The 16496-nt window shown below is 38.9% G+C and overlaps 1 protein-coding gene across 2 annotated transcripts in view; it reads left to right on the top strand.

Annotated features, from left to right (window-relative positions):
- LOC126354047 (DNA polymerase delta subunit 2) overlaps positions 1-16496 on the top strand; it is a 123725-nt gene that overhangs the window by 91212 nt on the left and 16017 nt on the right. For both annotated transcript variants that reach the window (XM_050003393.1, XM_050003392.1), the window contains exon 5: positions 5990-6108. In XM_050003393.1, coding sequence (XP_049859350.1) covers positions 5990-6108 — 119 coding nt within the window. The remainder of the gene's footprint in view (positions 1-5989; positions 6109-16496) is intronic.

The following is a 16496-nucleotide window of genomic DNA, read 5'->3' as shown; positions in this document are numbered from 1 at the left end:
TCGTAGAGATGCTGGATGTAGTCCTGTGGAACGGCTTGCCATGCCATTTCCACCTGGCGCCTCAGTTGGACCAACGTTCGTGCTGGACGTGCAGACCGCGTGAGACGACGCTTCATCCAGTCCCAAACATGCTCAATGGGGGACAGATCCGGAGATCTTGCTGGCCAGGGTAGTTGACTTACACCTTCTAGAGCACGTTGGGTGGCACGGGATACATGCGGACGTGCATTGTCCTGTTGGAACAGCAAGTTCCCTTGCCGGTCTAGGAATGGTAGAACGATGGGTTCGATGACGGTTTGGATGTACCGTGCACTATTCAGTGTCCCCTCGACGATCACCAGAGGTGTACGGCCAGTGTAGGAGATCGCTCCCCACACCATGATGCCGGGTGTTGGCCCTGTGCGCCTCGGTTGTATGCAGTCCTGATTGTGGCGCACACCTGCACGGCGCCAAACACGCATACGACCATCATTGGCACCAAGGCAGAAGCGACTCTCATCGCTGAAGACGACACTTCTCCATTCGTCCCTCCATTCACGCCTGTCGCGACACCACTGGAGGCGGGCTGCACGATGTTGGGGCGTGAGCGGAAGACGGCCTAGTAGCCCAGCTTCATGGAGACGGTGGCGAATGGTCCTCGCCGATACCCCAGGAGCAACAGTGTCCCTAATTTGCTGGGAAGTGGCGGTACGGTCCCCTACGGCACTGCGTAGGATCCTACGGTCTTGGCGTGCATCCGTGCGTCGCTGCGGTCCGGTCCCAGGTCGACGGGCACGTGCACCTTCCGCCGACCACTGGCGACAACATCGATGTACTGTGGAGACCTCACGCCCCACGTGTTGAGCAATTCGGCGGTACGTCCACCCGGCCTCCCGCATGCCCACTATACGCCCTCGCTCAAAGTCCGTCAACTGCACATACGGTTCACGTCCACGCTGTCGCGGCATGCTACCAGTGTTAAATACTGCGATGGAGCTCCGTATGCCACGGCAAACAGGTTGACACTGACGGCGGCGGTGCACAAATGCTGCGCAGCTAGCGCCATTCGACGGCCAACACCGCGGTTCCTGGTGTGTCCGCTGTGCCGTGCGTGTGATCATTGCTTGTACAGCCCTCTCGCAGTGTCCGGAGCAAGTATGGTGGGTCTGACACACCGGTGTCAATGTGTTCTTTTTTCCATTTCCAGGAGTGTATATTACCCGTCTTTCCCTTTAGGTTATTCCTATTTTCCTCAGAATTTTGAACATCTTGCACCATTTCACATTGTTAAACACTTTTTTTTAGATCGACATATCTTATGACAGTGTCGTGCTTCCATAGTCAAGTGAAACATTGGAAGTGCCTGTGTAGTGCCTTTACCATTCTGAAAGCCAAACTGATAGTCATCTAAAAGAGCCTCAATTTCTTTTCCATTTGTTATGTTTGTTAGTGCTGTCAGCAACTTGGATGCCTTAGCTGTGAAACTGATTGTGTGATAGTTCTCACTCTTATCTGCCCTTGCTACCTGGTATAGATGGTACTTTTCCAAAAGTCTGGTGGTATGTCTTCCATCTCATGTATTAGATACACATTTGAATAGTCGTTTGGTTGCAACTACCCTCAATGAAAGAATGTTATCTATACCTTCTGCCTTGTTTGATACAAGTCTTCCAAAGCTCTGGTGCATCATCATTCGTCACACAGCTACGATTTCCTTGTTCACACAAAGTTATAGATGAGCCTTTTTTAATTTGGTACTGTCCGGGTGTGAGAGGGATCAGAGCTTTTAGGAGGGGTGGCTTGAGAAGAGGACTATTTTTTGATCCCCCTCCCAAGCATTTGGTAGTTGCCACAACAAGTGAAATATCCTGTAGTTTCATAAAATGTCATAATAAAGTATCTCATTAAGAAAAATGGCAATTCCATAGAAATTTGCTACCATTTACTCCCGTAGTTGAAGAAAGAACCCTCACCTTGACCCTTGGTGAAACGGCTGTGTAGTGAGTAGAAGAAAGGATGAGAGCTTGCTAAAAAAAATGGCCCACAGGTTCTACTTGTGAGGAACAAGGTGATACTTTCTTGGCGGAAGTGATGAGACTGGATCCATCGTTAAACCTCTGAATAGAAGACAACCACATGGAGGGGTGAAAGAGCAGTGAGAAACAACAGTGAAAGTCAATACATGATTGTATGCTGATACGGTTGCAGTGTTTTGGAATAGCAAAGGCATTCTGCTAAATGATTTCCTCCTCTAATGTTTGACTTCAATGCTGCCTATGACAGTAATCCCCTTCACTACATTAGCTACTTACCAGCCAAAATGATATGATATCCTGATAAGAACTGTGTTGATTCTCAGTGAGACTCTACACAGCATGAATAAGTCAACAAACACTGGCCAATATGCAACTGGGCTGCCCTTCACTATTGACTCTGCAGCCTATCGCATTCATCTTGGGATTTCATTTTTGGATTTCTCAAGTTAGCTCTTGGAGGAGAGCATTACGTGGACAACATGAGGATAGTATTTCATGAATAACGTGAATGTGCAAAGGGTGGTGTGCAGCTGGATTGAAACACAACCACATACTTTTTGAAAATACTAGTAAAAATTGGCAAAAGTGTAGATAAAGATAGATAATTGTGCAAGAAAGTAAGAATAATGTAAATTTTAAATAATAGTACACTCTGAGGGGGGGAAAATCCATCACTACAACATTATCATAAAATATTACAGCACCATGAAGTACTCCGTATTCTGAATGTATTTCATCTTTGAAATACTCCTCTCAAATTTTTATCTGTCGGATGGTTGGATATTCAGATGTTGCATGAAGAGCAATGGCAATGAAAATGACAGTCATTCAGTGTATCAAGAATTTCATTGAGGTAGTGAAGAATGACAAATTTGAACCTATTAAAAGGCCCCTGTAACTTGGAACCCCATTACTAACAAATATCTTTATGAACCACATTGAACATATCATTTTCAAAAAATAGAAGGAAAAGAATACAACATACTATATTGGTTCTGGTATATGGATGACATTCTCTGCTTAATAGGTGAACCACAAGCAAAAATTGATAAACTACATACGGACATCAACAAGGTATAAAAGAATATAAAATTCACAATTGAAAGAGAACAGAATAACCGCTTTAGCTTTCTTGATATAACACTCAAAAAAACAGAATAATAAGCATATCTTTGAAATTTACCGTAAACTCGCGGCAACTGACATTATCATTCCCCATTCCTCGAACTGCCTACACTCACAAAAGCAATCAGCACTTCAATACATGCTCCATAGACTCAACTCAGTGCCACTCAACGAAGAAAATCACCAAAAAGAACTTGATTTAACAATGCCGATAGCCAAAACAATGGTTACAATACTAACGGTCAGAAAGCTAAACAACAAAGTTAAATGTAAAATAAAAGCAGAAAATATAAAATTGCAGACAACAACACAACAGACTGAAATAATCACAAACGCGCAGTACCATAACAACTTCACAGAATAATCAGGAAAATATAAGAGAAAACATAATAAATATGAGAGGAAAAAACAAGATGATACACAGTGACATACACACACATAAAATCATCAACATTTTCAAAAGACATGGTATAAACATTGCATACACCTCAAAACTGACAAAAGACGTAGACATATACCAGAGGCCAGGTATATATAAATTACAGTGTAACTCACGTGAAGGCAAATATATATAACAAATAGGCAGAACATCTGATGTCAGATACAAAGAACACAAGAGAGCCTGGAAGTATGGGACAAACCACATTTGCAGAACACCCAAGGAAACACTGTCACAAACCAATTCCTACAGAAGACGACATGAAAATAATTAGAATCAACAATAAAAAGCAGCTCCTATCCCTCAAGAAAATTACCACACACACACACACACACACACACACACACACACACACACACACACAAACCCAGAAAATAAAACCCTGTTGAATTATCAAGTACATATGACGAACTACTCATTGTGTACACAAATAGATAAAATAATACACACACACACACACACACACACACACACACACACACACACACACAATAATCCATATGTATAAACACACTTCACACTTTCTCTCTCTTACACACACTCACTCTCACTCACTCACACACACAGTATAAACAGAACAGAAATTAATAGACATAACTTTCCAGCGTATACTTTGTTCTGTTGGCAACATGCATGTGAACAAACAAAGTGAATACAGTTGTTAAGACTTTAAAGCAGAATTTTTCTTCACAGCAATTAGGCAAACAATATGAAAATTGTGAAGAGAAAAGTTTGTAACATGAAAACGTGCTTATGGTTTATAATTGAAATTGTAATGCAATTTCCAACATGCAATCAGATGAGAGGAAAAACAGTTGCCAACCAGGAACATGAAGACTGTAAGTAATCACTTATTTACTTAAAAGACAAGATAGAAACTGAGCTGTTTTATTGTTTACAAATATAAATTATCGAAACAAAACTGTATCATTCTATATGCCACCGAGGATACCTAAAATTGAAAGGTGTAACGTGTCTGGAAGGGATAAAGTACATTGCAGCAAGAAATGACAGTTTTGATGTACAAAACAAATATAATTTCATTCCATTTCTACATATTACCCTGACATGGTTTGGAAAAGTGTGATGGAACTGTGTAGCTGGAAATGCTGAAGACTGCTGTGCCAGACAGTCATTTCCTTCCTTCGAAAATTGTTTTTAAGGGATTTGATAGGTTTTTATATGTGTAAATAACTAATGATATTTACGAACACTGAAACATCAGAATTCCTTAAAGTTCTCTTAAATCATATATACAAAATATTCCTCTGAACTCTTTATCTCTGTTGACAATAATTTTTAGTTGTCTTCTTTTCAGCTTGATTGGAATTAATGCCAGTTGTGGCCAAGAACAGTTGGATAAACTTCTTTCAGTGCATGTGTAAAAGACTTGTTGTTTTCCTTATCTGATCCTGGAATGTATGGTTTCTGTGAGCTTATGACATGCCCACCACTGCTTATCACCTCTTTCGCATCTGGCCTTAGGCTTAGTCACATACATTCTCCCATCCTGGACTAGGTTATAAACATGTTTTACCTTTTGATCTTATTCTGTTGTGTGCTTAATTTTTTTTAAAATTTGTAATTTTATGATTATTATTTTAATAATGCAGTATATTTGCTCACTGGATGTGGAACTGAATTTTTTTTTAAAGGGATCAACATTTCAAAATTTAATTGAGAGAATGCTGTATTAATGAGAGTTAATGCACGCTGAGCTAAACAGTTGTCACTTTTTCTGACTGTTTCATTTGAATATGATACGTGTTATTTAGATTTCGACGTGATAGCTTATTCACAATTGGCTGTTGGATAGAACTGACTGAGCAGATGACAAATTTGATCACATTGTGCTGAATGTAGAGGACCAAACATGCTATTTTAAGGCACCCTATATTAAAATTTTGGTATTGTTTGTTGTAATAAATTGCTATGAGTACAGTTTTTGAACTCCACTAAAAGAAACAAAATCTCAAGAATTAACGACAGTAGTAGAATATGCATTAACGGAATGTGAAAATAATTTGGAATGTTGCCATGAAGTGGGATCGTTTTACAGTGATGGCATTATATCAAAAGTTGAAGTTTAGTGACAAATGAATACTGATACTAGTTGAACTACGTGAGCATGTCACAACCCAGTTCACAGTTTTGGGCAGACAGTACCTCTCCCAAACTTGGATGAGTGGCAGTGAATGCAGTGCTATGTTGTATAGTGGGTTAGCTACAGTGTAGAGATTCTTTTGAGAATGCACACTACTGGAAAGTTTAGCAATTAAAACTTTTTGAAAAAAGTTTACTATTGAATACTTTGATTCTGTCTGGTTTGAACTTACAAATATATTTTAAGATTGAAGAACATGTATTTAATGAGCATGAAATATGATCTAATTTTTCACATTTCCAACAGGCAATAGCATCAGAGATCGCAATCCACCACCAGTGCACCATCTTACAAGCACGAGCAGGAGTGTTGTTGATGCAGTTGCTGCAACTCGACTTTTTGATGACTTTCTTGTTCAACTCACAGTAAGGCATTTGTGATTTTGTTTTGACTGATTTTATTCCTAACCTAGTTTGTGATAGTTTTAGTGTGTGAATGTCCAATGGTTCAGTGAAAAGTAATTTAATACTGTATATATTTTTTAAAAAGTTATATCATCTTGTTAATGACCAATGTTTCAAAATGCTTTGCCAAAAGTTTAAACTAGAGTTAAACTAGAGTTGCTTTTGTCAATTAATTACTGTTTAATTTCTTTCCTAATTGTGTATCTTTTATCATGAAAAGAGGGCAATTCCAGATCTGCTTAGGGACCAGCCCTTCATTTTAGGTAACACTGGGATGAGTTTTACATGTCATCTTAACTCCCGCCAAGAATACTTCGAGGGAGAATTTCGGCTGCTACTGAATGAGTGGTTAATACATTTACTTTTTTTTCAGCGGTTGATGAAGAACATAATGCTGTGACAAAAATATTAGTAGTTTTAAAATTTTTTGAAACATTTTATCTTGTTTCTATTGGAAAGTCAGTGGTTGTAACAAATGAAAAAAAAAATTGGAACAGCAGTTACATGCCTCCTAGAGTGGTGCCTGCTTCTCACTAGCTTCAGCAGACTCCTATGGAGTAAGGAGTCTGGTGATGACCAGAACAATGGTTGAAACGGGTCACAAGTAAATAAATTAACATCTTTTTGAAGTTGGTTGTATACACTCCGGGACAACGGGGAAAAACCTGGGAATTTTTTCATCCGGGAGAAAACTGGGAAAAACCTGGGAATTTTTTGTTGTTTTAGTTTTCAGTTAAATTTTTGTAGTTTTGACTGGTAAGAACTGGTACGCTAACAAAGAAATTTACTTTAGCCCATTACTGCAATATAATACTGCAGCAATAAAACTTATCAGGAAAAAATAAAAGAAATAAAACTTAAGTTGCAAAGGAAATACGCCATTTACAGCAACAAAACACAGCGCACACACGAGCGCCTGCCGACAGCAAAATGTGTCGAAGGCTTTAGGACGAAGACTGCAATAATTCATAACAACAAACTGCTTTTGATGGTTGTGACGTCACAGCAGTTAACATTAGGTTCGTTTGAGAAGTTGCCAGCAGGCTTATGCTCATGAGCAGTTGAGTCTTGTATGACAGTACCTTCTCACTCTTTTGGCTACTTGAAGTGCGGCTGTTAGCTGTATCCAAGCTAACTAGTCACGAGCTGTATCAGCAGTAGAAACAAGCAGCCAGATGCGATCCAGAAACATTTCTCTGGCACACCCAAGCCGCCAGATTCGCGCATGTGCAGAGCAGTGTGAGTTGTAGTGGGATGAGGGATAGTCTCCATGTGAACCGTGTTTACGTTTAGTTTGCTGTTTCCTCTTACTTTGAATTTCTTAAATCACAGAACATTTGATTTTCATTTGAAGCTTAGCACTTTGAGGGTGAGCCACTTACAAGAAATTATAGCCCAGAAGATCATTTTTATCATTACTTAAAATTTTACTGGCACATTTGTGTAATATATCGAAGTGTAACACCAGCAAAAAAGACAAACATTATATGTGAAACCTTAGCTTTTCTTGTACATTTGATTTAAACCATTAAGTTTCTCTGTTTGTGTGTTCGCGCTACTTAACAGTGATGTTGTTACAGGCTGACTACAGCAAGAGTCCTATGCTCTGAATCACTACTTTTTACATGTGACACATCACCCGAAAGACGAGAACAGAGTTTCCGAAACGGATTTTTGCTGTCGTGTTAACATGTTAAGGTCTCAGGCGGATTTGTTAGCCCAGTTAACTATGGTGCCAGGAAAACAGCAGATGTAGTTTATTATTTAGTCAGCATAATCGCTATTTCTCTTCAGTTAGATGAAGTGTAAACAGCTTCTACTTACCCTACACTGTAGAAAAAGCCACCCCATGAATATTAGCCGAAATTTTTAAAAACAGGACGAAACCTGACAGCCCAAGCATGTTTCAATACCGGCTCCATTTGCGTGTCGGCGAAAATCAATTGCGGAACTGGAAAACAGGCAAACAGAAGTGGATTTCCAGAATCAATTTTGAAGTGATTAAGTGACCACCCAGGAGCGGTATTGGGAGATCGATTTACGTAATCGGGTATTGGGAGCCCCATGTAAACACGATGAATATCTGCTATTATTGGCTGGCAAGATCACCTGACACGAGCTATAATTGGCTTACAAAAGCGCATGGCAATCTCGATTTCAATGCTTTGGAAACAAATGTTCTGTGTTTGGTGGAAATCGACTATATAATTTTGTAATACAAAAATATACAGCGTACATGTTGCTGCAAATCAAAGGTCTTTCCAAAACACACTTTTTTTGGGGGTTTGTTTCATAAAGTGGCAGGAGGTTGTACTCAGGTGTATAAATCCTTTAGTTTGTTTGTTGTTGTTGTTGTGGTCTTCAGTCCTGAGACTGGTTTGATGCAGCTCTCCATGCTACTCTATCCTGTGCAAGCTTCTTCATCTCCCAGTACTTAGTGCAACCTACATTCTTCTGAATCTGCTTAGTGTATTCATCTCTTGGTCCACCTCTACGATTTTTACCCTCCACACTGCCCTCCAATCATAAATTTGTGATCCCCTGATGCCTGAGAACATATATACCAACTGGTCCCTTCTTCTTGTCAAGTTGTGCCACAAACCCCTCTTCTCTCCAATTCTATACAATACCTCCTCATTAGTTCTGTGATCTACCCATCTAATCTTCAGCTTCTTCTGTAGCACCACATTTCGAAAGCTTCTATTCTCTTCTTGTCCAAACTATTTATCGCCCATGTTTCACTTCCATACATGGCTACACTCCATACAAATACTTTCAGAAACTACTTCCTGACACTTAAATCTATACTCGATATTAACAAACTTCTCTTCTTCAGAAACGCTTCCCTTGCCATTGCCAGTCTACATTTTATATCCTCTCTACTTCGACCATCATCAGTTATTTTGCTCCTCAAATAGCAAAACTCTTTTACTACTTTAAGTCTCTCATTTTCTGATCAAATTCCCTCAGCATCACCCGACTTAGGGGAGAGGCTACAACCCTGTCTCACTCCCTTCCCAACCACTGCTTCCCTTTCATGTTCCTCGACTCCGTCTGGTTTCTGTACAAATTGTAAATAGCCTTTCGTTCCCTGTATTTTACCCTTGCCGCCTTTAGAATTTGAAAGAGAGTATTCCAGTCAACATTGTCAAAAGCTTTCTCTAATTCTACAAGTGCTAGAAACGTAGGTTTGCCTTTCCTTAATCTTTCTTCTAAGATAAGTCGTTAGGTCAGTACTGCCTCATGTGTTCCAACATTTCTACGGAATCCAAACTGATCTTCCCCGAGGTCGTCTTCTACCAGTTTTTCCATTTGTCTGTAAAGAATACGCGTTAGTATTTTGCAGCTGTGACTTATTAAACTGATAGTTCGGTAATTTTCATATTTGTCAACACCTGCTTTCTTTGGGATTGGAATTACTATATTCTTCTTGAAGTCCGGGGGTATTTCGCCTGTCTCATATGTCTTACTCACCAGATGGTAGAGTTTTGTCAGGACTGGCTCTCCCAAGGCCGTCAGTAGTTCTAATGGAATGTTGTCTACTCCCGGGGTCTTGTTTCGACTCAGGTCTTTCATCTCTCTGTCAAACTCTTCACGCAGTATCACATCTCCCATTTCATCTTCATCTACGTCCTCTTCCATTTCCATAAATCACACTTTGTATAGACCCTCTATATACTCCTTCCACCTTTCTGCTTTCCCTTCTTTGCTTATAACTGGGTTTCCATCTGAGCTCTTGATATTGATACAAGTGGCTCTCTTTTCTCCAAAGGTCTCTTTAATTTTCCTGTAGGCAGTATCTATCTTGCCCCCTAGTGAGATAAGCCTCTACATCCTTACATTTGTCCTCTAGCCATGCCTGCTTAGCCATTTTGCACTTCCTGTCAATCTCATTTTTGTGACGCTTGTATTCGTTTTTGCCTGCTTCATTTACTGTATTTTTATATTTTCTCCTTTCATCAGTTAAATTGCATATTTCTTCTGTTACCCAAGGATTTCTACTAGCCCTCATCTTTTTACCTACTTGGTTCTCTGGTGCCTTCACTACTTCATCCCTCAGAGCTACCCATTCTTCTTCTACTGTATTTCTTTACCCCATTCCTGTCAATTGTTCCCTTATGCTCTCTCTGAAACTCTGTACAACCTCTAGTTTAGTCAGTTTATCCTGGTCCTGTCTCCTTAATTTCCCACCTTTTTGCAGATCCTTCAGGTTTAATCTACAGTTCATAACCAATAGATTGTGGCCGGGGTCCACATCTGCCCCTAGAAATGCCTTACAATTTAAAACCTGGTTCCTAAATCTCTCTCTTACCATTATATAATCTATCTGAAACCTGCCAGTATCTCCTGTCTTCTTCCATGTATACGACCTTCTTTCATGATTCTTGAACCAAGTGTTATCTACGATTAAGTTATGCTCTGTGCAAAATTCTACCAGACAGCTTTCTCTTTCATTTTTTACCCCCAATCCATGTTCACCTACTGTTTCCTTGTCTCCCTTTTCCTACTCTGGAATTCGAGTCACCCATGACTATTAAATTTTCGTCTCCCCTCACTACCTGAATAATTTCTTTTATCTCATCATACATTTCATCAATTTCTTCATCATCTGCAGAGCTAGTTGGCATATGAACTTGTACTACTGTAGTAGACGTGGGCTTTGTGTCTATCTTGGCCACAATAATGCTTTCACTATGCTGTTTGTAGTAGCTTACCTGCACTCCTATTTTTTTTAATCATTATTAAACCTACTCCTGCATTACCCCTATTTGATTTTGTATTTATAACCCTGTATTCACCTGACCAAAAGTCTTGTTCCTCCAGCCACTGAACTTCATTAATTCCCACTATCTGACTTTATCCTATCCATTTCCCTTTTTAAATTTTCTAACCTACCTGCCCGATTAAGGGATCTGACATTCCACGCTCCGATCCGTAGAACACTGGTTTTCTTTCTCCTGATAATAACGTCCTCTTGAGTAGTCCCCACCTGGAGATCCGAATGGGGGACTATTTTACCTCCAGAATATTTTACCCAAGAGGACGCCATCATCATTTAACCATACAGTAAAGCTGCATGCCCTTGGGAAAAATTACGGCTGTAGTTTCCCCTTACTTTCAACTGTTCGCAGTACCAGCACAGCAAGGCCGTTTTGGTTGGTGTTACAAGGCTACATCAGTCAATCATCCAGACTGTTGCCCCTGCAACTACTGAAAAGGCTGCTGCCCCTCTCCAGGAACCATACGTTTGTCTGGCCTCTCAACAGATACCCCTCTGTTGTGGTTGCACCTACGGTACGGCCATCTGTATCGCTGAGGCACACAAGCCTTCACACCAACGGCAATGTCCAGGGTTCATTTGGGGGGGGATATAAAACTTTAACCATTCAAAAGATTGATAAGTTTTACAATCCTGAGGGAAAGTATACTGTCACTTTACCATGGAAAAAGCATATTTTCACCCAGGAGAAAGTTTATTTTTTAACCAGGAAATCCGGGAATAACACAAGAATTTTTTTCCCTTGTCCTCGTATACACCCTGTGTAATAAAAAATTAATAGTTTTGTTCTTTTCTGAAGGTTTTTGTAAAACATTTCTCTTCATCCTTGTGAATTTAAACTTTCAAGATTTCAGTTTTCCCTTAATAACATGTACTACTGATATATGGATTGCTGGTGTAACAGGATTTTGTCAAGGATGAAAGGAATTGCTGTGGAGTAAACTTATGACAGCAGCAGTGTAAGTGGTGCTGTGGTTGCAAAACTGGACCTGCAGAGCGGCCTTCCTTGATCTTCTAATAATTGACATAGCCAAACACTCACAGAAAGCTTCCAGTGAGGAAACCATTTTATTTTGGAGGATGATGAAATGAGCAAAATATATAACTGGTGTATATGAAGCCAATAATCATTAATATATACAGTTAACAGTTTGCTTCCTGTGGCTGTTGCGTAGGAAATTTTGGCATGAAATCCACTTTTTATGTAAGACATTCTCGTATGAAATCTCTTATTCGTGGTGTTAAGTGTGGGTCGTTCTGAGGTAATGTATGTGATTGGGTTGTTTTTGTTTAAGTGGTTCAAAGTAAGTGTCCTTGTGTGAATGCTTTATCTGGAATCTGTAGGTTCATATTACTATTGGTGAGGTCGTGGAAAAGCTTTGTAGTATGAGTATTTTCATCACAGCATCACTCTATAAAAAGTAAGTCTTTGTGTGTGTTGCCAGACACATACATATCCACCTAGGCTTCTGGCACCTGCAGTGTTGTGTGCTCTGAGCCTCCCTCTGTCCTTTCCAGACGCCCTTGTATCTACTGGTATTGCCTGTCTGCATTCGCCTCTGACCTTTCTTTGAACACATTTGCCAGCAAACATAAAAAAATTAGTTACAAATAGAGATCAGTTTAAAAGGAGCCTGAAGGACTTACTAGTGGCCAACTCCTTCTACTCCATTGACGAATTTTTTACTAGAAACAAATGATGTGTTGTATATATTTATACTATTAGTATTGTTATTTCAGCTTAAAAAAATAAAAAATAAAAAAAAGGGTGACATGTTCCACATCCACGAGGATCTCCTCAACACGGATCTATGGAACGAAAACTAATCTAATCTAATCTAAGCAGATGTCCTTTGTATACAGTTCTTTGCTCACGAAATAATGATTAGAAAAGATTTATTTGGAACAAATCTGGTGGAAGTTTTAGGTGAAAGTGTGCAGTAGCAGGTAGAGTACAGATGTTCCATTAGTAATGACAAGCACAGCAGTAGGCAGGATGGCAGTTTAACATCTGATATGTGATACGTGTTTTCACATAACCTGAAATTCTCATGGATGCCAATGTAATAGGCCCATAACATGATTATGAACTATTAGATATGACTGAGTAAAATAAAATGGCACTGGACTTGCATTTGGAGGGATGACAGTTCCAAATTTAGATTTTCCACAGTTTTCTTAAGTCTCTTACATCAGATACAGTGGAGGCTCAGAACATTTGCGCTCTCTCTCTCTCTCTCTCTCTCTCTCTCTCTCTCTCACACACACACACACACACACACACACACACACACACACACACACACACACACACACACACTCTCTCAATGTCCTTGTGAATGGTATGCTAGACTATAACATTCTTTTTGATATGATAAGACTTCCATCTGTGAGGCATATATGTAGATTAATTTTGGGACATTGGGGGATGATGTAAATATACTTATGAGTATCTACACAAAACACAGTGAAATGCAGTTCAATACCCAATCTTATATGGACTCCAGAATTCCTGCTGTCTAACGTTTGTGATGAATTCTGAAACTTTTTGGTTGTAAGTTAAGAACTCGGTGTTATAAAATATTGATCATGGCTATAAACAGCAACAGTAAAGCAATAGACTTCAAATAGATGAAAGAATCAGCCAACCAGTTGTGTAACACAGCTTTATTAGAACCCTTGACCTATGTTTGAATAATTATAAAATTGATCTATGTTTCAATAATTATAAAATTATCTTCTTCAGAAACAGATTGTAACACTTGTTACATATTATGTTGAAAAGTTACATTAGAATTAAGCTGTTTGGCCCATGTCAAATAAAAATTCATTTCAAAAGCAATAAAATCACGAGTCATGATCATCAGATAACAACAGTGTGAGCTTCATAGATAAAATTTGATTGTGGTTGGAGGAGCTGGAGATAGTGGTCAGGTGTGTGTGTGTGTGTGTGTGTGTGTGTGTGTGTGTGTGTGTGTGTTTGTTTGTTTGTTTGTTTGTTTGTTTGTTTCTTTTCTAAAGAAGGCTTTGGACAAAAGCTGTTTAACATTATTTTCATTGTGCCTGTCTGCAACTCAGTGTGTCAGCATCACAGTGAATAGCAGTTGATCCTTTTCAAAATGTTGTTGATATTCCTGTCTGGACTTTCCACTGTTTAATATCTATTGTATTTTATATAATACCGTATTATCTTCATCTTATTACTATTGATTGTGATGATGTCACTGGAAGTTTTTGTACAATTTTTCTCTTTTCCCTGGTTCTATGTGCACGCACTTAGGGATAATGATGCTAGCACTGCAAAGAGCTGGTACTAACTTCCTTCACATTTCCTGTCTCCAAATTGCAGTCAGGTTAGTATGCAGGGGGTTCTTCATTTCAGTCTCAAAAGCCACTGCCCAAAGGATCTTCTTGTCATGGACACTATGTGAGTTCGCTGTTATGGTCCAAACCGTGCTCAACAGAGTAGACTGAGTGAGTTACAGCTAGTCAGTGATGTTTGGATGCAAAGATATGGTATACAATGACAAAGACTGTAACTTGTAGTACTATGTGTCCTTAACTGTTCAGGTCAGTGTAAGCGGCAGTCAGTTTTGTGGTAGAATGACAAATCTCCCTCTGTTATTTGAGTCAGGCAGGCAGCACACCGGAATTTCAAGAACCAATTCAGAAAACTATGGCTTTCAAGATTTCCTGCATGAGAGTGAGACAAGGAATCTGAGAATGTTGGAAGAGGCCAAGGAAAGATGTTTTTAGATGTGATTAATTGTTGCAGTGCATGTACAAGAGCAAAGAAGTAATTAAAATTACTTTTTGGAAGCCAGATTATAAAAATAACAGCCTTGCTGATTAACTTAAATAACTTTTTTAAATAATTTTTAACTTAAATAAAATTTTAACTTAAATAAAAGCTGCTATCAATGCATAGTAAAACCCCCTTTTTACAATTTCAGTGGATTGATCCAAAAAAGTGTAAAATGCAGGTAAGCGTAAAATACAGTAAAGCATAGAAAACACAACGAGCGGAAATGAATAAATTATTCTTATTGTCACTCTTTTTATTCTGTATTGTTCAAAGTATGAAATAAAAACAATTTAAATTTTGCCTATTTAAAAAAAATCTAAAGTAATTATGTATTTTTGTTTATTTCTAACAGCAATTAGCTCTACTTTCCTCTCCACAACATACAAATCATCAACCAGAAAGGCAGTGGCTGAGTGCACACACACACACACACACACACACACACACACACACACACACACACACACACACACACACACACTGGTTTCCCTCTTCGTTGCGATTGTTTATGGTAGTGTAAATAAAACATGGAAGTAAAAGTTTTTCGTGTACCTCTTTGAAAAGATAATCATGTTCTAATGTGAAACTTACTACTGATAGTCGTTATAAAATTATGGTAAATAAAATTTGAAACACAATATTGGTTAAAACATTAAAGTTGGCAGTGTTTGTAAACAGAAAACAGTAGGTAACAAATTGCAGCTTGTTTCCGATGAGTATTTCACACTCGGCTCAGGGATGTCCTGAGTGAGAAAAAGGGCGGAAATTGTCATCATGCCATGGGGCAACACTGCATGCCCAATACAGATTAGCATATTTCACATAGAAGTACAAGGTCCATGAAAGCCCATTATAAAGACAGCTGTTTTCAAAAGCGATGTTTATTTGTATAAATCACCGTGAAATTAAATTAAAGCTTTTGTAATACAACAGAATGAGCAGAAGAAGGGTTGCTATTAGCAGCACTATCATCAGATTGTGATTATCGTTAAAGCAGTGACTCAGCATACTTTCCCACCCTTCCAAAGACTGTGAATCTATAATAAAGGCAGCTATGACCCAACATGCAGACAATGAAAATCTTGCTTACCGCATGAATGCCACATTACATGATCAGTAACTTTGGATATAGTTGTGTTTTCTGCGTAGCCCCAAAGCTGACTTTGAGCAGGATTGTGAAGCACTTTTTGCCCAAATCTGTATAAAAATCAATGTTAAAGGTCAAAATAACATAAAAGAAAACTTAAAATGCAGACAGTGTTGTTACAAAGAATCGTTAATGATGGGAAAGTATTGTATTGAAATAATAGAGGACGTCTGTTGGGACTGACAAAAATGAATGTAAAATCCGAGAACATAAAAACAGGATTTCACTGTGTTGTGTGATGACAGAACAATCCGACTTTCTTGTTCTGGAATAAAGCCTAGCTCTTCCCTGTGTGTCATTTTCCATTACAGCCCATTCTCTTTTCTGCAATATTTTCACCTGTTGTGCCAAATAAAGGAATAGCTGATTCTGAAAGCCACTACTTGTAACCTTTTATTCATTTTTGGGTTTCTGTATCTTTGCTGGTAAAAATGGAATATCTATCGTCTCACTTTGCTGTTTGCCTGTCCACCTGTTGAAGACCACTTTTTCTCAGGAATGTGTAGAGGTATCAAGTTGAAATTTATGTCAAATACTAAGGCATATGGTTCTTTGATGGTGAAAATAATTTAAGCTTCTAAATCAATGCAGTTATAAAGTAAGGCCATGAATGTTAC

This window comes from Schistocerca gregaria, chromosome 3, assembly GCF_023897955.1.
Source record: "Schistocerca gregaria isolate iqSchGreg1 chromosome 3, iqSchGreg1.2, whole genome shotgun sequence".
NCBI lineage: Eukaryota > Metazoa > Arthropoda > Insecta > Orthoptera > Acrididae > Schistocerca > Schistocerca gregaria.
Note: the sequence above shows the minus strand (reverse complement) of the source record. Positions and strands in the feature narration are given on the sequence as shown.